The 23969-nt window shown below is 45.0% G+C and overlaps 1 protein-coding gene across 4 annotated transcripts in view; it reads left to right on the forward strand.

Annotated features, from left to right (window-relative positions):
• Positions 1–1407: 1407 nt before the first annotated feature.
• The window catches only part of PLXNB1 (plexin B1), a 61111-nt gene continuing 38549 nt past the window's right edge, over positions 1408–23969 (forward strand). The window contains exons 1-3 of one of the 4 annotated variants that reach the window (XM_017732551.1): positions 1408–1430; positions 6079–6360; positions 22643–23786. In XM_017732551.1, the coding sequence (XP_017588040.1) occupies positions 22653–23786 (1134 nt within the window). In that variant the 5' untranslated portion in view covers positions 1408–1430; positions 6079–6360; positions 22643–22652. Of the gene's footprint in view, positions 1431–6078; positions 6361–22642; positions 23787–23969 lie in introns of those variants that run through there. The other 3 variants (XM_017732550.1, XM_017732552.1, XM_017732553.1) reach the window with 3 other exon arrangements.

Here is a 23969-nt window from a genome sequence, read left to right on the forward strand (position 1 = left end):
CTACTCTGTTTCACTGCATCCGTGTAAATCTCGTTTAAGAAACAGCTTTGTGGAAGTTTGTCTTCCTGCCTCCCCGCCTGTTCTGTTTAGCTCAGGAGAACATGCTGCCAGGGCAGGATGGGCTCTGATAAGACACTGCATGGGCTGATGGGGCTCCTCTTCTCTGGTGAAAAACACACAGCAGAAAAAAAGACAAAGCAGTGCTAAAAAGCACAGATTTTTTTAGGTGAGAGGAGAATGTCCTTCTTCATAGCCAGTTCACAAATAGGGAATAAAAATTGAAGCAAGGGGATGCCTGTCCATTTATATCAGCCTGGGAAATGGTGGATTTCTCTCCTGAGACCTTTGCCTCAGGCATCTTGCCAAAAGGCGTCTAGTCCCTATTCACTTCAAACACATATAGTTCCTAAGCCAGAAACATGCAGAAAGCTCATGAACTGTGATCAGCTGAAGGCCAGACAGCATGACCTGGTGCCTCATAAAAATCAATGAATTGAAGAACTGTGACTTCTGGATGCTTTGGAAGTATGAGCAGCACCTGCTGTGCAATGTGATCCTAAAGAGCATCACGGGGTAATCAGCTCAAACGTGGATCTAACCTGTATTTATGGTAGGAAAGTATCCTGGAATCTGTGCTGAAAGAATTAGAATAAGTGAAGTGTTTTGGCAAACACAAGCAATTACTTTCTTCATGGATCCTGTGTATGGGCTTTCTTTCTTCAGAGCACAAGGAGTTCAAGACGAATTTTACTTTGGAGCTAAAAGGGATGTTTTTAGCAAAGGCAGTGCAAGCAGTGTTGGGACAGACTCCAGCTCTTTGGTGTTCCTGAAGAAACACAAACAACTGCAGAGAAGGGTATAGCTCAGATCCTTTTGCCAGCATGCTTAGCAGGAAGCCCTGTACCAGATCTGGTTCAGGCTTCGACAAGTGACCTCTGTCACTGAAGGGAACATAAAGAGCCTCAGTGAGCTTTGGCTGAACTAGGCTTTTGCCTGTCTGCTCTGGAGAGAGAGTAACCTCAGTGTTCCCTTCCCTCCCTCCCTCAGTGTGTCTGTGAAAATACTAACTTGATTTAGCTGCCAAAAAAAGACATTTGAAAAGTATACATTGCTCTCCTGTGTCCCAACTTCTGTAAAATATGGGTTATGGTTGGTTCCTGTATACGGCACTCAGTAATTTTACAGAAGAGAAAACGGCACCACTGCAACTATCCACACAACACTTAATACAGTGAGGTCTTAGTCTGTGCTAGGACTCCAGAGTGCTATTTTGGGCATTATGAACCCGATTATATTACACATAGAGCTTAGATGGCTCAGAGGCACGCTCAGGATATTAACTGTTTCTATTAAGCTTTGCATTTGGAGATCCTTCTGGCAGAGGAGGGCGATGGCAGATGAGCTGGCATTCCCACAGCTGAACAGTGTGTGTGAGTATGGTTAGGGAGTGTTTTGTATTTCATTTACACAAGGGGTAACCCGAGTTCCGGAGCTTGCTAACTTATGGATGCTCAGTATAATAATCTTTTCAATGTACTGGTTTTATAGCTGCAGGTGTTGTGGAGGAGACACTTACTGATGTAGATGTACAGGAGTGCAGGAGAAACCTTACAAAGTGCTATAAATGTATCATAAGGGGAAATCCATATGTAGTGTGTCATCTGGCAGAGAATGTGATAAAGTGGCATTGACTGTGATTACTTGTGATTCTTGACAGCCTGTGCCCCTGAAAGAGGGTTTTTAAGTCTGTTTCTCTTAAAAAAAAAAAAAAAAAAGGGTTCTTTTCATGATTTTGTTTTGTGCTGTTCCAGGTTTTGTAAAAACAAACACCCTGAAAGCCCAAACAACAACAGTAATAAAATAAACCCTTTGTGGATCACCTCTGTGACCCAAAGTTGATGAGTTTCTCACTGTTTGAATACACATTGTCTGCCATGTGGGAACTGTGCAGCTCTTCCTTCCCTATAACCCTGCAAGTGCAGGAAGAGATAAGAGGAATTTATTTAATCCTGCCCTCACACTGGCTGAATTTGAAGCACACTGCCAGCAGACAGGTATGCTGAATTTGCAGCCTAAATGGCTGCCTTGGATAGGAAAGGGGGGCAGAGAGTATGGCTTTTAGGGATATGAGGCACTGGGATAGTGCTAGTGGGAGAAGAGGGGTGCTGGATGTGGTAGCACATGCTGTTGGGAAAGCAACCTCTCATCTTGCCCTTGAGGTAATGAGAATTTGCCTTTGCAGGGCTTGGGGTTAAACCCTCTTCCTAGTAAAACTGCAGTTTGCAGCTCCTTTCTCTGTACTGGGAGAGATAGAACTGTTGAGCAGGGACTGGCTACTGTGCAGCAAAGTTATTCTTTGCAGGAGACAGAAATGAGTGGATGGAGGTATCCCATGTGCCATGTGGATCTGCATGCTGCTGTTCAGTTCATGCTTACGCTGATGGAGAGGGGTTGAGTTTACGTGTGTTTTACTGATGAATATCCCCTTTCTCGGAAAGTAAACAGCTGACATCCTGACCTTGCAAAGGCTTGGACATCTTTACCTTTCGAAAGCACTGCTCTCCAAATGCGGGTCTATAGTGCAAGAAATACACGTGATGACCTTGGTGTTCCTTTGCCTTCTCAGCTACATTTTTTGTCTTGGATGCCAGTGACTCTGAGATCTGGACATTTCCCTCTGCTGTTTTGTGTTAAAAATGAAGAACAAACTGTAATGTGTGGAAGCAGTTTGTGTGATGGAACCCATCAAAATAAACTTGAGGGGTGGTGGTGGTTGAAAGAGCTTCGCCGAAACCTGGTAATTGGGCTGGATATAGCGAGGAGAAAGGGAGCCAGGAAGGGACTGAATGGAAATAAGTCCCCAAAATAAATATCCCATGAGTGGGGCATGAAGAGATAAAGAGTCTCCTTCAAATCAGATTCTGTGCCTGAGCATTCCTCCAGAATTTCCTGCAATTTAGACAAATGACCAACTTCAGATTTTTAAGTGATGTTTGTGCTGAACACTTGCAGGCGTGCGTTCCCATCCAGCTGCTGAGCAGAAATCCTTGTTCTTCAGTCTTGTTGGGAGCTGGTTTGCGCTTTTTTGTGGCAGCAGCTTTTGCAATAGGAGCCCCCCCCCCCGGCCCCAGGATGGCTTTTTCTGTGAAAGAAGCCAGCGCAGCCAGGCAGACATTATCCCCTTGCCGGAAGGAGGGACCCGGGCTCCCTGGGGAGGAGGGACGGGGAGCGAGTGATTCATTGCAGCTGGCTGCAGTTTGGCCTCCTCTCTCTCTTTGCCCTAGGTGCCAGGGAGTGACAGCTTGTGGGCAGCAGGCCAAGCTGTGAAAAGAGGAGTGTGTGAGGCCTTTAGCTTTCTCATGCTTTATCAAGCTGCAAAGAATAGCTCGATATTCAGCCAGCGTTGGTGCAGGTCAGGAGAATGGAAATGCGAACTTAACTCCTGACATGCTGGCTGATGGCTGACCGCAGGCTCTGCGCCCACGAGGGCGGCTTTGTACCGCAGCATGTGGGGCAAAAGGGAGGAAAAGTGCCTTGATGACATGGTAAAGGTAACTTTTTGTTAAGTGGGCAGCCTCTGGAACTTGCTGGAAGAGTGAAAAGATTAAAAGAGGGCTTTCCTCTTGTGGCTTGCTGTCTGTGTGCTGGTGGAGGATGGAAACACTGGAGAGCAGAGCTACAGGAGTGCCGAGCGTCCTGGCAAAGCGAGAGGGACTGTGGTGGACGAGTGGCAGGTCTGTGCCTTCACTGCTGGCACAGCACTGGGGGCCGTGGTGCGGGTGCCCGTCAGTGCAGGGAGCAGGACGGGGCCATTCCCGGGATGTCCCCTCGTGCCGATGTCCTGCCAGCCTGTGCCGAGGGCTGCCCGCCGGCGCGCAGGGAGTTAAGTTCCTCATCGCCCGGGGGTGAGCCTACTTCGGGGTGTTGAGCTCCATTCCCACGGCTTTTCCTTTCTGAGGGTTGGGGGAGGGATCGCCTTGAACAAGTAAAATGCCTGGAGGCTGGAAAACAGCACCCCGGCCCGTCTGGCCTTGTGTTGGTCTGGGAAGGATCTGTGCTTCACGGCAGGGTGGGCAGGGGCTGCCGGCCAAGGCCGGGGTCTGTCGCTGCTGGGCAAGAGCCTGGGTTATTTCTCTCCTTTAGGCAAAGAGAGATGGCTTTGCAGGCAGTAGAGTGCCTGCCTAGGGACTGAAATAACCGCATTCTCGGCTGGACGGACGTAAAGTAGAAATGAAGCCCGAGAAGTCCCATGGGCAGATCACAGCACAGGTTAACACGCAGGTTTTGTGGCTGACGGAGAGCAGCAACACTGGGTTCCCTGCAGCACATGCCTGTTTCTCAAAGACATAAGGGAGCAGAATCTTTCCTTCCCGCTGCTCACTCTGCCTTCTCCTCCTGCATCACTTTGAGCTGCTGAGTTGAGGTTGTTTGAAGCCCTGAGGAGCAGAAAAGGGCAGGTGAAAGTCTGAGGGGCTGGATAAGGGAGTTAGTGGGTGCTCAGAGCACAGCCTGCGGCTACCTGCAAGCCTGAATCCCACTCTTTCTCCATCAACAGTGCAGGGGTCTGGGAGAGCAAGAGAGCTCTGCCACATCCCAGTTTGCTGTGGAGCTGAGTGTATCTGTGTGAGGTACTAATCCCGGCCAGCACCAATCTCCCACCAGAGGGAGAAGGGAGTTTGCGTACCTGTTCAGCCCCTAGAAAGACTGTAAAGTCGCCTCTGAGGTTTAAAGTGTGCAGTCCCTATTCTCAACAGCTTTTGAATTCAAGGCAAGGTGAACTGATGTGGGCAAATGGGAGCCAGTAGCAGCATAAAGGAGAGATGAACCGTGGGCTTGGAGTGCAGTTACACAGTTTGATTCTGCTAGGCTGTGTTTGTGCTCTATAGACCAGGTTATGCCAAACACCCAGCAAAGGTGTGGTTAAAGACTGGATTTTTGCTTGTGCACTGGGTGTCTGGCCATGCATCTGTCCCAGATCTTCTTTGCAAAGAGTGAAGTACTGTGATCCTCCCACTTGCTGTGCTGGCTCCTGTGGCAGGAGGATCTGGAGGGGAGAGAGTTTGGGAAGCAGTATTGCCTCTGTGGGCAGAGGTTTTGTGTAGCCTGGATGAGCACCCAGATACAGACCTGAGTGATAAAACAACAGTGTGCAAATGTTCTGCAAATACCAGATTCATGGTGGATCTTGTTGATTGTTAAATGCCAAAATCCCGATAAAGATTGGTAGGCAGGAGCCCTTGTTCTCTTTTCTGCACCCAGGCACCTAATGGTTGCCGAGCTCTGCTGTCGAGTGTTCTGTTCTTTGCTCTGTGCATTTATTCACCCAGCACTGGGGAATGTGGCTGGAGTGGGAGCTGGGGTCCCAGGCTGATCTGAGCCCTGTGCAACGCAGACCTGCAGTGGATGCACAAAGACAAACTCACTGACTGCGAGATAGCTTGGGACCCAGGTGCAGCGAAGGCACCAGCGAGAGCTGGCTCCCCTGCAGGGACAGGGGGTGTGTTCTCATTGTGCCTGTTCTGGTTTGCTCCTGTGTAGCCTCTTCTCATTATTCTTGCCTTGAGCTGTCTCAGGCCCGAAGGCAAAGTGCTGCAGAAAGCTCTGTGGGCTTTCCCTTGAGAGATGTGGGGTCCTTGGAGAGTGGCTGTTCAAGGGAAGCACTGCAGTGGGCTGAATTGAGGCTGTTTCAGGCTGCACGGCTCTGAGCTAATCTCTCAGAGGCAGAGACATTACTCACCAATCAGGAATGTGTCTGTATTTTTCCTAATGAGAACAAAACATTTTATCCCTGTTCATTAGCAGAGAGTTAGCGTGTGCAGTTGCTATGCCAACAGACTCCTCTTCTCCACAGACACACTGGGGGTGTCCTCCATGCCATGCCATGGTTAGAAGGGTGAACAGGAAGGCTGGTTCTGGCAAGAAAAAGATCCCATTGTTTTCCCAGGGCTGCCTGGACTTCGTGCAGCTGGCCAGACCATGCCTTCTCAGGGGAAGGGAACCACAGCGGGAGTCAAGTGCAACAGATTTAATTTATTGGAAAAATAGTCTTTGCATTTCATGCTCTGTTGTTTTTTCCAGCTTGAGGCACACTCTTCAATAAGAGAAATGAAGGTGTCTCAACGTTCCCAAGAGTCCAGATGGTAAGCAAAATGTGCCAGGAGCCAGCCCTGGGATGCCCATGGACTGCTGCAGCCTGCTGGGCTCCTCCGTGTTCCTGATCATCTCCGTGTGTGTGGCCACTGTCATGCTGGGCAGCCTCTGGATGCTGCTGCATGATGAACCCACCTGACCAACTGTACCACCTGTGATTAGTTGAACGAGTTCTCCAGGCACGTGGTCTGCTGGAAACAGTGAGTGGCTGTATGTGGGAGTGTTCACTTGTTCTCTTTGCAAAGGGAACATTCTCTTTATGCAGGGAAATCCTGTGAAGGATGAAGGACATCTATCTCTTCAACAGCAGCTCTGTTCTGTAGAGTTCTGCTGTAAGCAGATGTATTTACTCCAGAGGTTGCCTATTTGCTTGTCATTTTTGTCTTTGTCACCCCAAGTTTCTTGAGAGAGTGATTGGGAATTATGGGTTGCAGTGCTACCAAAGTCAGGCCACTGTACACCTTTTACAAGAGTCTTCTTGGCATCTCTGGTGCTGCACTTGAAATACAAAAACTGCCTTTTAAACTTTGAATTTTCTGCAGAAGGGAATTAGTTTAACCTACAGACAGAAACAAACCAAAAAAACCCAAAACAAAAACGTGAGTTTCTGATGGTGATCTATAAGTAGAAATGGGTCAGTGAGTGTTGCCAAATCCGAAGACAGACTCCTGGAGCAGGAGTGACATTCATCTCTGTCTGTCAATCACCATGGAATGTGATGAGCTGCTTTGTGCTGGCTGAGCTTTGTGGTGTTGACAGCTATAGACCCTTGAAGAAATGTCTCCCTGAAACTGAATTCTTTCAGGCTGCTTCCTATTAAACAGGATAGTTACAATTCTGCTGTCAGTTTGCCTGGTGAAGCACTCTGTAGGTGAATACATGGAATCTGAATATGGGAATTTGAATATCAAATGTAGGGTGGTACACCAGAGATCCCAGACTGAATGAGTTGCTGGAGATGTGCAAATCTGCATGAACTTCTGGCTGAGAAGTGAAACCCTGGCACCTGGATACTAGGAACTGATGTGGATGAGTCACTGACTTTTGCACTGGAGAGATGAGTATCACGTTAAAGCACTGAGAGTACAGGAGCCCTTCATCAGAAGGATGTCTGCTTGTTGGATTTGCAGCTCTAACAGGAGGAGGAATCAGCAGAAATGAAAACAATGAACAAAACCAGACAGCAACCCCCAGCCCAGACCTCTCTGGGTGTGCGGCCTGTGTGGTTTCAGTTTGGTAGCAGAGCTGAATTGAACTCTTAGATAATAAAGAGCAAGTTTTCAGAAAACCTCTTCCAATCTGGAGCATCCAAGAATAAATCCTGAATACATATAACAAATGTGCAAAGATTGGTGAGTCTGGTTGCCTCAGCTTTGCATTGCTCTGGGTGGTTCCAGTAAAACCACTAAATCAAAGCTGTTTGAAATAAGGAATGAGTAAGTCCTTGAGATGACTTGAATTCAGGCCAGTGTCTTCTGGATCCATGCTTTCTGGGTACATAAAAAATACAAGATTGTAAGGAGGCCAGAGGACTGTGTGTTGTATTCTTTTAGATATTGAGCTGATTCTGTCCAGATCCTGTTGGAAAAGTGCTCCAGCAGAAGTGCACTAGAGGACATGCTTTTTTGTACCTTTGAGTGTGAAAGATCATGTCTGAACAAACTAACTTCTGAAATGTGAGTTACAGTTATTGTCTGAGTCGCGCTCGATTTCATTCCTGTGCAGCCGGAGTAGCAACTTGATGTTACCTAGGAGAGTGTTACTTGTTCCCTCCTCTTTCCTCCCCTCCCTTTTAAGCAGTTCAGGGACTGATTTTCTGCCCTATTTTCTGTGCACCACCACAAGTAAGAGTAAAGATGAACACACAACTGCAGTGCTGTGTGCAAGGCAAGAATTCTTCAGAAGAAACATTCACCATTGCCTCTGAAAACACCTCAGGTGCTTATAGAACCTTGGGAAAAGGGTTTTTTGTTTTTATCAGGACCAGTTATGGGCTATTTGTAGGGTGAGGTGTTCCTTCTAACCCTTAGAGTATGGTTCAAAACCCTAAATTGTGGGGTAGGTTTATATTTTTAAGAAGCTGTTAGCACTGAGTATTGTAACTCTAGGTAGTATCTTGTTCTGTTGGGTTTTAATGGCCTTCCTTCTCTGTTTTAATTCCAGCTATACTTCTACATATCTTCTGCATCTGTAAAAAATGCTTATTTGACTCTTAATAGTAAAACTGGCAAAGGACAGAGGAAAGCCAGGAAAGTTATTTCAGCCTGACAGGAAAGTTTAGGTTGCTTAGTCAGCTAAGTATGTATTATTAACAAAGTTCTATATCTCATAAAGAATGTGGGAAGCAATTAGGGTTACTGCATTTGTGGAAGAAATCACTCAGGATTTGCAGGGAGTCATGATACAAACAGTCTCCAAACCCAAATATTCTTATATGACTCTGCAGGAGAACAAGGTCTGGTAACAATATTGTTCTGTGTAGCATCAGGAAATCTCTAAATACTCTCTCTATACTTGAGGTAAAAGCTTCTGGATTGAAATGTTCATAAAGAACATATGACAGAATTAAGTTCTGGCACACAATCTTGTGAGGGATCTACCCTTCATCGGGGCAGGCTAATTCAAACATAAGATAATTTGTATTTTCAAAGAACTAACAGGGAGAAGAAGGTTTTTTAAAAATACACCCTATTCTGGAGGAAGAAGGGTGCAGCTGAATACTGTGGCTTGAAAGTAAACTTGCTTTTAAACAAACTCAGTTTAAGGAGTTAGGCTGAATATTTTAACACAGAACTGATGGGCAATCAACTACAGAAGTGGGGAATCCCTGCTGTATTTGATAACCATCACACTAATTCTTGCAGCTCTTAATGGAAGTTGAGTTTTCACAGCTTTAGGGAAACTACTGCCATCTTAATAGAGGTATCTTCTTAGAGTTTTTAGAAATGGAAGAGCAGCAACAGTGAACAGAGGTGAGCATTACCTTCCATACAAAGAGCAACAGAATAAGTTAGGATTCTTCCACCTGAAAAACAATAAATGACAGTTATTTTCAATTCCTGAATTGCATAGAAAGTTTAGAGAGGGAACAACTTTTTTTTTTTCTTTTTCCATGACAAGTATGAATAGGTATTGCATGGAGACAGCATGTAGTAAGGTTAAAACCAAATAACAACTTAGTCCTTGATGTGTGCAGTTAACCTGGGACACTTCTTGTCACAGGATGTTGTGAATGCCAAACATCTGTGTGTATGTGAGGACTTCCATAGAAGAAAGAGCCATTGAAGGTTACTAAATGCATACAAAGCACCCTTCTCCCAAGAAGTCCCTGAGCTGCTCATTTTTGAAGCCCGGGAGAGTATTCAGGGAGGTAAAGTGCTACTATGTGCTTGCTTCAGTCTTTTGTTTCAGGCCCGAGCCAGACAAGTGCAGCCTGGTTTGTCAGCATGGGGTGGGAGGGGGGGATGTAATAAAACTGGTTAAAAAAGAGACTGGCACATCTTGTGTTCTAGGTTGGTTCTGTGCTGCTTGTGATGTACAGCATGTGCCTCTTGCTTGCTGAAGGCACTGCCTTGGGCTGCTGGAGTCTGCAGGCTGTCGACTTGAATTTGAAGAGAGGTGGAGAGTGTATTTCTAGAAACTACATGGGTAGGAAGGGTGGTGTGAAAATGAATATTGTAAGCAGAGAAGCTGACTTTCTCCTTTTCTCTGTGGCAAATGCTGTTCCTGCTATTATGGGATGGTAGATTTTACTGAGATACAGAGACTGCTTTATTGCTGATATCCTACATCTTATTTGTGTTAATTTCCCTCCTTTGAAAGGGTGTTTCTTGCTTCATAATGGACTCTAACTTAATTTGAGCTAAAACGGATGATAAGACGATGCATGAACAGTAAAACCTCTGTTCCAAAGCCTTTTCAAACTAAAAATGTCATGGCCTACGTGAGGTTCATATTCTTCAGAAGTACTCAAAACACTGGTCCTATTTTAGGTCCTGTCTAAACATTTAAAAATAACTCAAAAACAGGGCTCACTTCTAGATGCTTCACCCTTGAAAGTCTGCTCTTGCACTTAGTTTTAGATGCTTACCCAAATATGCAGAGGGCACAGTACAGAACAGCCCTGGTTGTTCCTTTGAACTTCTAATTTCAGAAGGAGGAGAACAATGTCAGGCTATCTGTTGTTTTGTCTCTAGAGACATGGTCTCTGCTGTTAGGCAGTATCCTTTTGAGTTTTGGGTTTTGTTTTGGTTTTTTTTTAACTTTTTGTTGACTAACTTTGCTGCTGTGGCCCCTGGGGAGAAGCTATGCAAAGCTGACCGGTAGCGGAGCTGCGGTGATGTGTATTCTTGGAGGCAGGCTGTTATGATTGAAAAGTGAGTTGGTGTATTTTGGGAAACTATAGCTCCTCTCCAAGGATACAGTCTTGTGTGCGTATCGTGTTCTGCAGTGAAAGTTACTCCATGGAGTGGCTGAGGAGTTGTGTGCTCAGATTACAGCTGGGGAATACAGACAGGCCTGGGGCTGAGGGAGAATCCAGGTGGAGTATGGACAGGATTAGGACAAGAATCACCATGGGGAAGACTGGCACCAGGTAGAGGGGACTGAAGTTCCTTTCCTGTTAATTGCTGCCCCATTATCTTGATTTAGTCAACTCTTTGATGCCGGAAGAAGTTTCTATCCCAAACTCTAACTCTCATCATTGCTGAGTAGCAATGGGCTCAGTTGTTACCCCATTTACGGAGTATCTTTTCCGGTTTGTTCTCAATTTCTCAGTTGTTTTCCTCAGTAGCTTGGCTCAAGCAGTGATTCTCTCTCAGCTTGTTCCTGTGTGTGCTGGACCTGTCTGCCATTCTCCAGATAGTCTGTCCAGATTAGATTTAGTTTGAACCCATCTTTAGCTGGTATGATCTTTTCTATTCCTAGCTGATCCATGATTTTAACTAGTGTATTTCCCACTAAGCCCTGAGAAGATTTAAACAAAAACTTTTTTATGAGGCTAAATTTGTGTCAGCCCCACCATGGCCTCCTGGGTTGACATTAGGTGGCTGATTGCTCAGTTTGGTCCATGTATAAGTCTGAAAAGTGCTGTCTGAGCACGCTTTTGTGGGGTTTTGATTAGTTATCTGTGCGTGGCAGAGTAAACAGTTTCTTCTCCCAGAGGAAGACACAGTCCCTGCCATGTGTGTGGAGTACACAGTTTAAAATGACAGAGAAAGGGTGCCTGGAACTGGGACAGTCTGCAAACAGAACTGTGCTGACCACAGGCTATGGTTTATCCTTCCAGCACAGATGTGCATACTTTTCCCTTGTTTCCTTACCAATTTCTCTGTTCTGTCTAGCTGTTCCTTCTAGCCAAGGAGCAGCCACTCAGCTGTAGAACTCAGTGCTATTCCTAACAAACTACTGTCAATCTGGTTTTCCTGTCTCGTGGGCACTTTTTTGCCCAGGGGTGACCCTGGCAAGGCAGCATGCTCTTGAAATGCCGACAGTCAGCCAGTTATACTGGCTGAAATTCCTGCTCATAGCAGTTTGCATTTCAGATTGGCACTGCAGACCTGTTTAGTGCATCTCTGCAGCCCTAGGGTGAAGGTCTGGGCTTCCCTGAAAGGGGAAGGGATGAGCCAGTCAGTCCTGCTCAGCCAGTGGCTGTCAGACTGTGCAGGTGGGAGGGGAGCAAACCAGATGAAGAGCAGTCTCAACCAAAAAGCCTTTAAAATTCATGGCTCTCATGCACAGGTAGCTGGTTCTGAACCTTTGTGCCTCTAGGACAGCACCAAAGAACCTTTCTCAGCCCTGAACCAGGAGCTCAAATATTTTGCCAGAAAAAGTTAGTATCTCCTTAATCTGACTGAACAGAAACTCATGTTTGTAAAGCCACTTGAAAATTTCTTGTTATAAAATTGTCTTGTTATAAAATCCCTTGTTCTGGATAAGACATGGCTAGATGTCTGCATGTTAACAAAACTAACTAGAGAACTCTTGCTCCACATGGTTTATTTCTCCAAGTACCAAATCTTGCAGGGTCCCTGCTTCTGCTTTCTTTGCCACTTAGTTTTCCTGTTGCTTATTTTCACTCCTCCAGGCTGTGGACCCACTGTGGTATGAAGGGAGAGCATTGCCTGATGGCCTGTGCACAGCAGTAGTTCTCTCACCCCTCCCTATATGCAGTCTGGTGCTCTGAATTTTGTCCTTGAAACAAGAACTTCCAAGTGTGGACTGTGTCTGGCATGGGGGGCTGTGACTGTACAGTAGAAGAATAAGGCTGCGTGGCTGCTGCCAGCTTGTGACTCCTCAATCATGTGTACCTTGAATGCATGGTTGGTTCCTGGGCCACCATTCCATTTGAAAGCAGTGGATATCCAGTCTGCACGGGACAGTCCTTGAGACTGGTGTGAAGTTGATCCTGGCTCCCAGGTCTGCGCCCAACCTGTTCAGGCTTCTGCAGTAGTGCAGTAGGAGCTGTTGTGTCTCCGATGTGCTATGTAGGTGTGAAGCTTCCCAAGCTTGGGAAGGTCCCCAGGCTTTCTGAACAGCATGGTGTGTTGTTATCTGTTACTGGCTTTATGAAAGCCTTGGCATTGGCTTCCTGAGGTGGAAGAAAATGTCTGGTCACCTCAGTTTGGATCATTATCTAACAGACCTGTGTAACCTAATTGCCAGACTATTGAGCCTAGCAGTTCAGAGCTGATGACTGAGAACCTTCCAGGCTGAGGCACTAATTCATGGAAGATTAATTGATCAAAGCGACATTTCTGATAATGCTTTAACATAACTTGAGTAATACAGGGTAGAATACACCTCATCTTGGTTTGAAGGCAAACCACAAGCAGATTGTGGTAGTGATGTGGAGTTCTGTTTATTCTGCTGTCTCTTCTGGGTGGGAGGGGATAGGTACTACTCAGTGGCTGCATTACATTAAATGTATTTGCATGTTACTGCCTGTATTCATGGCTATAGCCAGAACTGCTGACACTCTTGGACTGAGGGGGTAAGACTGTCAAACTGCTGTCAGGCTGTATGGTTCTCCAGAAGATTAGTGGGGAGGGCAGAAAAGTGAATTTTATTTGAAATGAAGGAAAACACCAAGAATAATTCCTTCCTGTCCACCCAGGGCATATTAGTTCTTTATAGATCTATTGTGGTACTAAATCTGAGACTTAAGGGGGGTCAAGGAAATTTCTTTAACAGAGCACCCTGCACTGCTCAGTGTCTGCAGAGCAAAAGGATTTATTCAAGGCAGACTACAGTGTTTAACACTTCTCATTTGCATCTTGACAACTGGATGGTGGAGCTCGGGATGTGGTCCTTGTGTGTCTGCCTGTGGTCTGTACCACTGCTGGCATGAACTCCTTCTGTGGTTGGCCTCTGTTCTCCCTTCCACTGTGCAAACCTGCAGGGCTGATGCTGGCACAGAGACCACGGGGTTTCCTCTTGGAATGGGAGTATAGGACTGGTGCTTTTTCACAGGAGTTTCATAGGATGTTTGAAGCTTCTCTTCTCTCTTGCTGGGTTACTCCAAGGCCAGGTTGGATGCAAAAGAACTTGCCTTGGGGGTGTGGCCTTTGCCTCTGGGACGTGGGAGCTTGGTTAGGGGTCACGGTCCTGTCCTCTGGGAAGCATGTGCTGGTTGCAGAGATCTCCTCTCTCCCTTTTGCAGGGCATCCTGCCAAGGAAAATAGACTCTAAGACAGAAGCAATTACATTGAGATAGTGTGCTGTCCTGGCTGTTTCTGGATGAAGCAGCTGGGCATTTCTGCTTTAGACAAATTGGCATAAAACAGCTATGGCAGAGCAGGATTCTGGCTTTTGTAGCCTGTTGAGCCAAAGCTTGAAAACAGGAAGATCCTGGCTGAGGCTGGGAGAGGTGCCCCTAATGACAGGGAGGGCAGTGTGGTTGGGAAGGTGTGCCTTGTTTGAGGTGGAGGCCAGTAAAATATGAATCACATCTGTTTGAAGTAGTGATGAAATCCCAGATGAAGGTTTTCTGTAATACCTGGCCAAACAGTCTGGTGTGCTCCAGCTTTCCTTTCTCCCTGGTTAGAACGGATGGTCCTGACCTACTTTACCAATCGTGCTTCTGCTGAGCGCTGCCCAAGGCTTGGCTGTTCTGATGGCACACACGGATCTGCTGTGTTCACTCTGAGCGAGGAGTTTCCATCAAACACTTGGCAGACAGGGAAGAGCTGTTCCCGAAAGAGGGACTGTGGGTGCACTAAACTGGGATCTGCCACTTCTGTGCTCTGTGGCTCTGGCCCTGGGTTTGCTTTCCCATGGTGTGCATTAACTTTTGTGTTGCACTGTCAGGCTTCAGTTAGATGGTATCTAAATGTTAACATGAGAGATGCTGCCTTTAGAAACAGCCAGGGAGGTTAGGCTTCCAGCCTTCTAAATATGTTGTTAAGCAGGGCTGAAATTACATTCTTAATATTTAAAAATAAATGAAGTCTATAAATGTACCGTAAAATAGAAGTTTAAATAGAATATCATCCTGGGGCAAATTGCAAAGCTTTGTGTAGCTCCGTGTCCTGCCTTTGACAAGATCCAGAAGCAGATGCTTAATGAGGACTGTAAGAAACAGGGCATGTATAATGTGGTGGGTTTGTTTTAGTTTTTTTTCATTCTCCCCCCCTTCCATTTGCCTCCCAGCTTATGACCATCATCAGTTTAGTGCCCTGCTTGGCCAGGAGTTGTATCTCATCATCTGATCTTGACTATATCTATCCTCCATTAATTTATATAATCCCTCTTCTAACTTGTTTATGTTTCTGGTCTCCATGACATCCTACAGCAGTGAGATCTACAACTTAATTATGCATTTTAAATGTTATTTGAAATATTCTACATCCAGTGACAATATCCCTGAGCTGACTTAGGAAAGTTGTCTGTAGCTTTGGTGAGTGCTCTGTTGTTTCTGCATTGTAAAAAAATGGTATAATCATGTAACTCCATCGATAACTCCATGTTTTTCATCTTGACAGAGTCATGTTTCAGACCTCTTGACTTTTCCATATCTTCCCCCTGGTTGTTTCTTTGTCCGTTCAAAGTCCTACTCTGCTTGATCTCTCCTTATATGGAAGCTACTCCATGCTTTTGGTCATCTGTTGTCCCTTTTGTCATTGTCTCCTTTTTCAGATGTGGGAATCAGAACGGCCTTCAGCATTCGACAGCATAATGGGGATACGTGCTTTCTTTCCTAATTACTCCAAAGGCTGTATTTACCTTTTTGCTTGATACTTAATACTGAACTGACCTATGAAGTTTTCAAAGTTTTTCTAAGTGATAACAGCTAGTTTTGATCCTGTTGAGTTTATGTACTTAGAATATTTTTTGTTGGTTTTGGTATTTATTGACATCTAAGATATTGTGTAGTTACTTTAAAGTGCATGAGTTCTCTTACTTTTTACAGTCTTCTCTGACTTTGATAGCGATTACTAATTTTTTAATAATAAAATTTGCCACTTCTAGACATACTTCTCTTCTTAGATCTTATGTGAACATACTGAACAGTGTAGATTGCAGAATCAATTCTTGGCAGGTCTCACTGATAACCCTAATCTGACAGGGAAACACTTGATTGCCTGTCTTTTAAGTACTTATTAAATAATGATAGGGACTGTGACTTTAATTCCACAATTTCTTAACTTCTTTTTCAAGAGCCTTAGCTGACAGTTCTTTTAAAATCAGTTTAGTTAATATTAACCAGATTAAAAATTGTCTCTTGGATCTCAGTTAAACAGAAATGGGAAATCTACGCTTGGAATTTCCTGGGTGCTGCAGGGGTTTCTCTCTGCTCCAAATATTCATCTGTATTTTGGGCAATAATTGGCTTCTTGAACTCATACAATGAAAATTGTTTTTATGTGGAGTGATGGGCTTAGATGTATGTAGATTAGCCTAAAATCAGAGAATTTGCTCAGCAGAGCCACTTGGATGGGTAGCTTCAGTGAGCTCTGCTTTCCTAGCAAGGTTTTACTACTGCTGTAAACCTATCTAGACTCTTCGGATATACTCTAAGAGAATGGGATATTTTTTTCCTAACTAGTTCTTTTTTTCCTAGTTGAAAGAATATTTAAGTCACTGATGGTATTTGTCCACATGCAGACATAACGTGATATGGCAGCTAGGAGATCAAAGGATTCTTGGGTGGGTAAATGGAGGACTGGTGGATTCGAACTGGGGAAAATAATATTTGTTCTGAGTGCAGTGTTAGAAAGCCAAAGGAGTGGCCTGTCCAGGTCAGGTCTGTCAAAAGGGAATGCTTATCCAGGTCAGGTAACTAAAAAAGTAGGGTGTTGACAAATTGGGATGAGCTTAGAGAGCTACTAGAAAAATTAAGTATTTCTGGCTGAAGAAGCTCAGACCACTTAATGTATCCATCTGAAGGATTACATGTAGCTACAATCTGTGGTTTGGGAAAGCTCAAAGCTGGCAGGATATGTAAGGGAAGGATTGCATTATGCTTGTCTGTCCTTCGTCTACTTCTTAGGCATCTATTATTGTCCGCTGCTGCAGCTAGGGCTTCTGTGTAGGTGGACCTCTGTCAGAGTTAGAATAGCTGTCTTTATCTTCTTGTCCAAGGAGGATTAAGAAGGAGGATTAGTTTTCAAACTGTTCATACAAAAAGTGACTAGAAGCTTCTTTGACTTGGAAGATCTTGTGACAAGCAAAGCTAGACAGTATGACAAGGCATTTTACTTGGGGTAAAGAACCCTCAGACATCAGCTTGTTGGGTTAAGGTGGTAGTTTCTGTAACTTAGGAGCCCTAAGAAAAAATCCTGGGATCACTAGGAGAATTTAGTCAGGAGCTCGTGGGCTAGAAGGGATGGTTAGTGGTGTTCTGTGGTTTGATTACACAGAAAATTGGAGCAGATATTAAAGGACTTTAATCCTCAAATGTGTAACACTGGCAGAATGTTATCCTTTGGTTGTGTTAAGATGCTGAGAAACTAACAGCTGGCTTGATATCCCCTTTTAAAAATGCACATGCAACATGGTCTTGAGTTCACATTGTGTTAGTATTTGGGAGGATGGTAAAGTGGAAAAGTCAACTCTCAATTTGCAATGACAGAGTATATATGAGGAAAGCTTCTTCAACAGTAAGCATCTTGTGGTTCTTTCGTATTCCTTGTAAATGTTTGTGTAGTTGGTCTTGGTTTGTAAAATGTTCACTATTTAACATTGTATTAATCATTAACACTTCATTAACCAGTTGTACTGGAAGCTTAGTGTTTATAACACATTTTCATCAGTGCAAGGGTAAAGTTTGGTTGTGCTAGAGCTGTTCAGAAGAAATACCTATCTACTACCATCAGTTGATTCCAGTATGGCTGAAATTAATATTTAGGTGGCCCCAGAGATGCAGAAGCACTTTCTGCAGCTTTTCCCAAAGAGCAATTTTGAAGTATCAAAAGCATTTCCAAGAGCATTATTGAGGTATCACAAAGCTGACAATATTTTGTGCAACATGCTTTGAGTATAACTTCAACCCCCATCCAGAAAAGTACCTTGTAATGTTCAGCAATAACTATCAAGGGTTTTCCCAAGTATTTATCTAGGAATGCTGTTAATTCTGTAGTACAGAACTTCTGCCACCTTCCCTTGCCATTTCATATTTGATATTTTGTCTTTAAGGGTTTGGAGGGTTTTTTTAAGTTATTTTGACCTCAGCTTTGGTGTTATTCACATCTGGTATAACAGAGCTCCCTTGTCTGTGCCAGTCCTGCTCTGACAGGGTGGCTTGGACTTGGGATTCTCCTTGGGGTCAATTTTGCTTGGAAAACAGAGATTTGTGTTCATCTCTGCTGGAGCTGCTTGCTGCAAGTGTTCTTAAACAACGGAGCAGGGAGCTGGCCTGGTAGTAGTAAATAAGACTCAAAAAAGATTTATTTATTTAATGGGAATGCCATCTTTCACAGCAGAAAACAGCAAGTCTCTGTTGAGCATATGAAGCTTAGAAGAGGAGTATAATTCAGGGCTTTTGTGCAGAAAACGTAGCAGTGGTCGTCTTCCTGCTGCTGGGCCATTTGAATGTGCTGGAGCACAAGGGTCGTCGTGCAGCTGGAAGAATGGTGCTTTTAGTTTTTAAATCTTTTAGTGCTCACACTGTGGGTTGGCTCTGCAAATGATACAGTGGAAATTGCAGGTGCAAATTTCAGAGGCCTTATTTTTTTTCAAGGCTAATTCTGCTGGGTTTGGTGGTGAGTATGAAATCTAGCCCAGAAGCTGGAACATTAACTGACCTCTCCATGTTTGGAGGATAGAATGTGGTATTAGGGAAATAATCTGTGAGTATTGGAATAATCTCTATGTGTTGATACGCTGCTAAAATGTGCCCAAATGAGTTCTGCATTTGTTTCTTTAATAAATAAGTAAAATTTCTCAGAGGCATACGTGAGGTCAGAGAGGTAAAAATAGTTCTACAGAACACACGGTCTGTCTTCAAATTTTAAGTAACAAAATAGTGCCATTGCTTTAATGTTACTGGTTGTTGTTATGTGGCTGTGATATAAATATTCTGTGGCACAATTGACTAATCCTCTAGCCCTTCTGTTGTGATCCAGATTAAATAAATGAAACTCAGCAGTATCATCTGGATATTAATATTTTACAGTGAGTTAGAGGCAGTGTCCAGAGTATTGTCTGGTATTTAATGGGAATTCATCAAAAAAATGGAATATTTAAAAAGAATCTTTAAACCTTGGCAATTGCATTCAGAATTAATTAAAGGCTACACACTTTTAGTGCAATCTGTCTGCAACAGCTGTGTTATACACTAGCAGTGAGCACAGGAAGCAGAACGGTTCAGTAAATCCATAAAGAGCTCTGTAGTGTAGCCTGTCATGAAACCATCAGATTTAAATGTAGGTTATCCTCCTCCTTCCTGTCCTCCCGGAGAGGTTGTGATGGGCTTAACTGAAAGGCAAGCATAAAAAAAAGGCAGTGATGCCTGTGCTTGAGAAACAACTTGGAAAATGAATCAAAAGACGCTGCTGGCTTTTTTTTCTCTCTATTTTCATGTAGGGTGCAAATGCTTCTAGCTACTGATAGCTACACAGTCCTGCTCATTTCTAATGTATGTTTGCTCACCTAGCAATAAATAGAAGTTCATTTGCTAATGGGTCTTTAGCAAAGAGCAACAAAGAGCACTATATTCAGTGTTCATCCATTGTGCAGGGTGATTAGAACCAGCAGAACATGCTGTACCACCGTCTTGTTTTGTTTTCTCTGTTCTCACAGAGTCATGAGGACCAGACAGTAGTTTCTTATCTGGACCAAGTTTAAGGACTAGCTCTTAACAAAGTGACTTCCAGGGGGATATTGGTGACTGAAAGAAGAGTAGCTATATGTCAGAGCCTTGACCACAGCGAGATCTGATTATAGTATGGTGGAATGAAGGACTAGTTGATTTTCCAACCTCTTTCCAGTACAAGTCCTCCAACAGGTAAAATGCTTTCAGTGAAACATTTGGGGTCAGTTCAAATACAGATCAATGAGCTTGTAACAAGATCCATGTTGCTGGAGTAGAGTCATGTGCTGGGCTTCGAGTTGAAGTACTGGTTAGTTCTGCCCTGGCAGTTGCCAGTGGGGCTCTGTGGGGGACAGAGCAGTCATGCAGCTTGTAGGCACAACCTCTAGCCAGAAAGCCACTGTTTCAGAATCCATAAATCCTGGAGACACATGCCGATTTTACTGTGTAAGTGCTGGCAGAGGAAGGTTGCATTAGCTCAAAAGAAGATTACAGATTCCTCAGAGTGGTGTAGTGTAATGATGTCTTGTGATTCTCAGCTGCTTCCAGATCAAAGATTCTCTTCGCCGTGTCATTGTGGCTGTTCACAATATAGTCAAGCTCCTGCTGTTGGATGGCCATCAGCCTATTGTTTTGTTTGCAGGCATTTTAAGCCTTGATACTGAGGAGACTCCAGACAGTTGCACAAGCCATCGTGACATCTGCATGATGGCAGTGCAGAGGTATAGAGACAGTTGTGTGGTTAAGGAGTTCCTTAAATCAAGTTTTCTCCTATAGAAATGGTGAAAATGCATTGAAAATAACTCACATGTTGGAGGTGGAGCAAGGTCTTTTCTGCTGATGTAAACCTGAGGGGATAGAATCAAGTTAAATCTCCTTCCTTCAGTTTGTATCTACTTGCTGGCTTTTCCCACGTAACATCTCCCACAGGATGAGGGTTTCTCTCTGGTGCCACAACAGACTCGCTCACCATCCTGGAAAAGAGACTCCTAGGATAGTTCAGGGCTGTTAGCCAGTCTGGGTGAAGCAGAGTGTGTTCACAGCTCTGAAGCAGAAAGCACTAAGTGTCCATTATCAGGGCAAACAAAAGCCCCAGTGTGCACGTAGCCCAAACACGGCGCTGGTCCGGTGTGAATCAGCAGCTGTGTGCTCTGAGGGAAAGCTGCCAGTCCAGAGCCAGCATTCCTGTGCCCGGGTATATCCTGACAGTGCTGCCTACTTACCTACAAGAACCGTGTGAAGTGGAGCTTTTCCAGAGCTTCACAAAGCCTATATTTAATAAAGTGTTGTTTTTATAATACCTTCCATCCGCTGGATTTCACAAGTAAACTAATCCTCTCAACTGGTCTTTTGGTAGAGCAAAGATGCCGGTTTTACTGACAAAGGAGCCAGAAATCAGACTTCTGTGGGGGTTTTTTTCAATAACAGGGGAGTAGAAGATGGATCTAGAGTCTTAACAGCTATTGTTCTCAGCATTGCTACAGTGTTTTCTGCACATTGTGTGCTGGGTGTTGTATAGAATGAGTGTAAGACACAGTTTGTGGGTTGAGAAGTTTGTGACCTAAATTGGTTAAGTCCTGCAGTAAATGCTGGTGTAGTTTACTCTTGAAATGCTGCAGATCTTTTTCTACTGCTGTGCTTTAAGCACTTCTGAGCTAAAAGCACTTCGAGTTTACCAGGAAGATCCAAGAGGGCTGATGCCTAGGAAGGAAGTGATGATAGTTTTCTTAACTTTAACTACAAAATTAATATCACCCCTGAGGAGCTGAGTTGCCAAAATGAGCACAGCAGATTACAGGCCAGTTCTGGAGGAGATACTGTACTCATCAGCTCTGTGGAGCCTCTGGCCCAGTCTGGCAGCTGTGTAGCTCTATGCAGCTTTGATACCCTGTCTGCAAGAGGGAGGGAGGGGAGGAAGGAAACAGATTCACAGCTGCATCACCACCTACTTCTCAATTTAAATGAGGTGGTACTCATAGTAAATTATTGAGTACTTGCAGCTGCTTCCCTTTCTCTATGGGGAAAGCATTAATCTAAATGTTGCAGGTACTTATAACCACATTTCTACCATGCTATGGAGTTCTCCATGTTGTCCAGAGTAGTTGTTCCCATCTGTGGGACAGCTTGGGTGGATCACAGTAGATTTCAAAAAGAGTTGGTCCAAATATCCTCTGGAGAGGAGCTGAACAGGTCTGGTGGTTCCCTGGGTCAGTCCAACATCCACCCCCACCTGGCTTGCTTGCACTTTGAGACATGGGACAGGGAAGGAATGGAGCATTGTCCACAAAAAAGGCATGTTTAAATCACCTTTCCCAGTACTGGGAGGAGCACTGTGGAGAAATGAGTGCGAGTTAGAGACTTACAGCCCAGAGAGTGCAGTAACAAGTGAGCAGGTAAAGGTGGTTTCCCCCTCACCTGGACATGCTGTGTAACTTCCTAAGGAGATGAGGGCCCACAGGATCTGGCTTGGCAGGACTGGGGGCAGACTGGTGGTCCCAGGGGGGAGGCTGGGAGCTGATGTGACTGGTACTCCAGAGGCCTCATCCTGGCACCCAGGTTCTGCTTGGATGGGTGATGCTCAGTGGCAGAGATGTTATGGGAAGGTTTCCTTTGAAGCACAAGTGGAACAGCCTTAGACCCACAAGAGGCTGTTCATAGCCATAAGTGGTAACAAAGAGAGGGTTTAATTATGATATCTAGATCAAATATAGAGTGAAGGACTTATAAGTTTGCTCCAAGTTGGATCTCAGCTACGGTTTATTTAAACAATGGTCCTACAGGTTGTGTTTGTCTTGGACAGTGGTTTATTTTACTATGGTGTTGCTCATTAACGCTGTATGCAATGTGCTGGTTCCTAGGGAATTTTGGTCCTGTCCTGGAGAACTTCTAATACAGCGTCATAGCTCAGTTGTGCAGGAGTCAACTTAAATGTGGATTTTTCTGATGTTGCAAGAGTAGTGATCAGCTTCAGTGTTGCATTACTTGCAGTATTGCAGCTTCTCCTGAGGATTCTGTGCCTGTCATCTTGATGTGGAGATGACTGAGTTAAATCTCTGATTCTCCTGCAGGCCTCTTGCTGTGGGTGTTTCTGCTAATGCCGTGTGCTGGCTCTTCATATTTAGCTCTGTTTTCTATGGTTATTCTTGGGGGTTTTTGCCCACCTCTCATAATGAGAGTGCTATTGAAGGATTTTGAGTGCTAATCTTTACTCATGGAGTTACAACCGCCTTTCCTCTCTTGCAGAGTGTTTACCATGCCTCTGGGAACGTTCTTCCTTCCTGTTCTCTGTTTCTTGGGAGCATCAATTCCACGGGGACTGCAGTATGTCACATTCTCACACAACACTACAAAATTCCTCCACCTGTCCATGGACTTGGAATCTGGGACCATTTACTTGGGGGCCACCAACTTTCTCTTTCAGCTGACATCTGACCTGCTGTTGGAGAACATGGTTCAGACTGGACCAGTTCTGGACAGTAAGGATTGCCTCCCCCCGGTCTCAAAGCTGGAGTGCCCTCAGGCACACCACACTGACAATCACAACAAGCTGCTGCTGGTGAACACTGTGCAGAAGGAGCTCATTGTGTGTGGCAGCGTCCACCAGGGAATCTGTGAGAAGAGGAGCCTGACGTCCATCGACCACGTCCTCTTCCGGCCAGAGAGCCCTGGTGACACTCAGTACGTTGCTGCCAATGATCCCAATATCACCACTGTGGGACTCATTGCCTACTCAAAGGATGAGGTGCCCTTGCTGTTTGTGGGACGAGGGTACACTAGCCGAGGAGTGGGAGGAGGGATTCCTCCCATCACAACTCGGAATCTCAGGGCCCATGGAGGGAATGTTCAAGCAACAGACTCTCACTCCATTTTCTCCTATGAAGAAACAGCAAAACTGGCTGTGGGCCGGCTGTCAGAGTACAACCACCATTTCATTAAATCCTTCACTTACCGCTCCAGTGTCTATTTCCTCTTCTACCGGCGGGACCTCAAATCCCAGTCGCGTGAGTACAAGACCTACATCTCGCGCATCTGCCTGGATGACTCCCACTATTACTCGTATGTGGAGTTACCTCTGCTCTGCCAGAGCAAAGCCAACACATACAGCCTCCTGCAAGCAGCCTATGTCACCCGACCAGGAAAGGAACTGGCCCAGGGGCAGCTGGACACCGAGGGGGAAGTGCTGTTTGCAGCCTTCTCTGCCTGGCAGGCTTCTTCTGGGAAACTGAGCGAGGAGTCTGCGCTCTGTGTCTACGCAATGGAAGAGGTAGATCGCCTGACCAACTGGACTAGAGACGTTTGCTACATGAGAGATGGGAAGTCAGAAGAAGGGACAGAAGTAGCATATATTGAATATGATGTCAGTTCCAACTGTGTCCAGCTGCCAGCGGTAAGTGGCTTTGCACTTTTGAGCAGTCTGCAGCGTGTTCTTGTGTTGCTCTGTGTTCCTGAAGTTATCCTGCTTACACAGATGGATGTTGAAATCTGAGTTAAAAGCCTTGGGGCTCAGTCTGGTGTGTCCCACATGGGCAGGATTCCTTGCAGAGGAACTGTGTGTGGCAGTGGGAAGAGC

The sequence above is a fragment of the Corvus brachyrhynchos genome, unplaced genomic scaffold (genome assembly GCF_000691975.1).
Source record: "Corvus brachyrhynchos isolate BGI_N302 unplaced genomic scaffold, ASM69197v1 scaffold4, whole genome shotgun sequence".
NCBI classification, from domain to species: Eukaryota; Metazoa; Chordata; class Aves; order Passeriformes; family Corvidae; genus Corvus; species Corvus brachyrhynchos.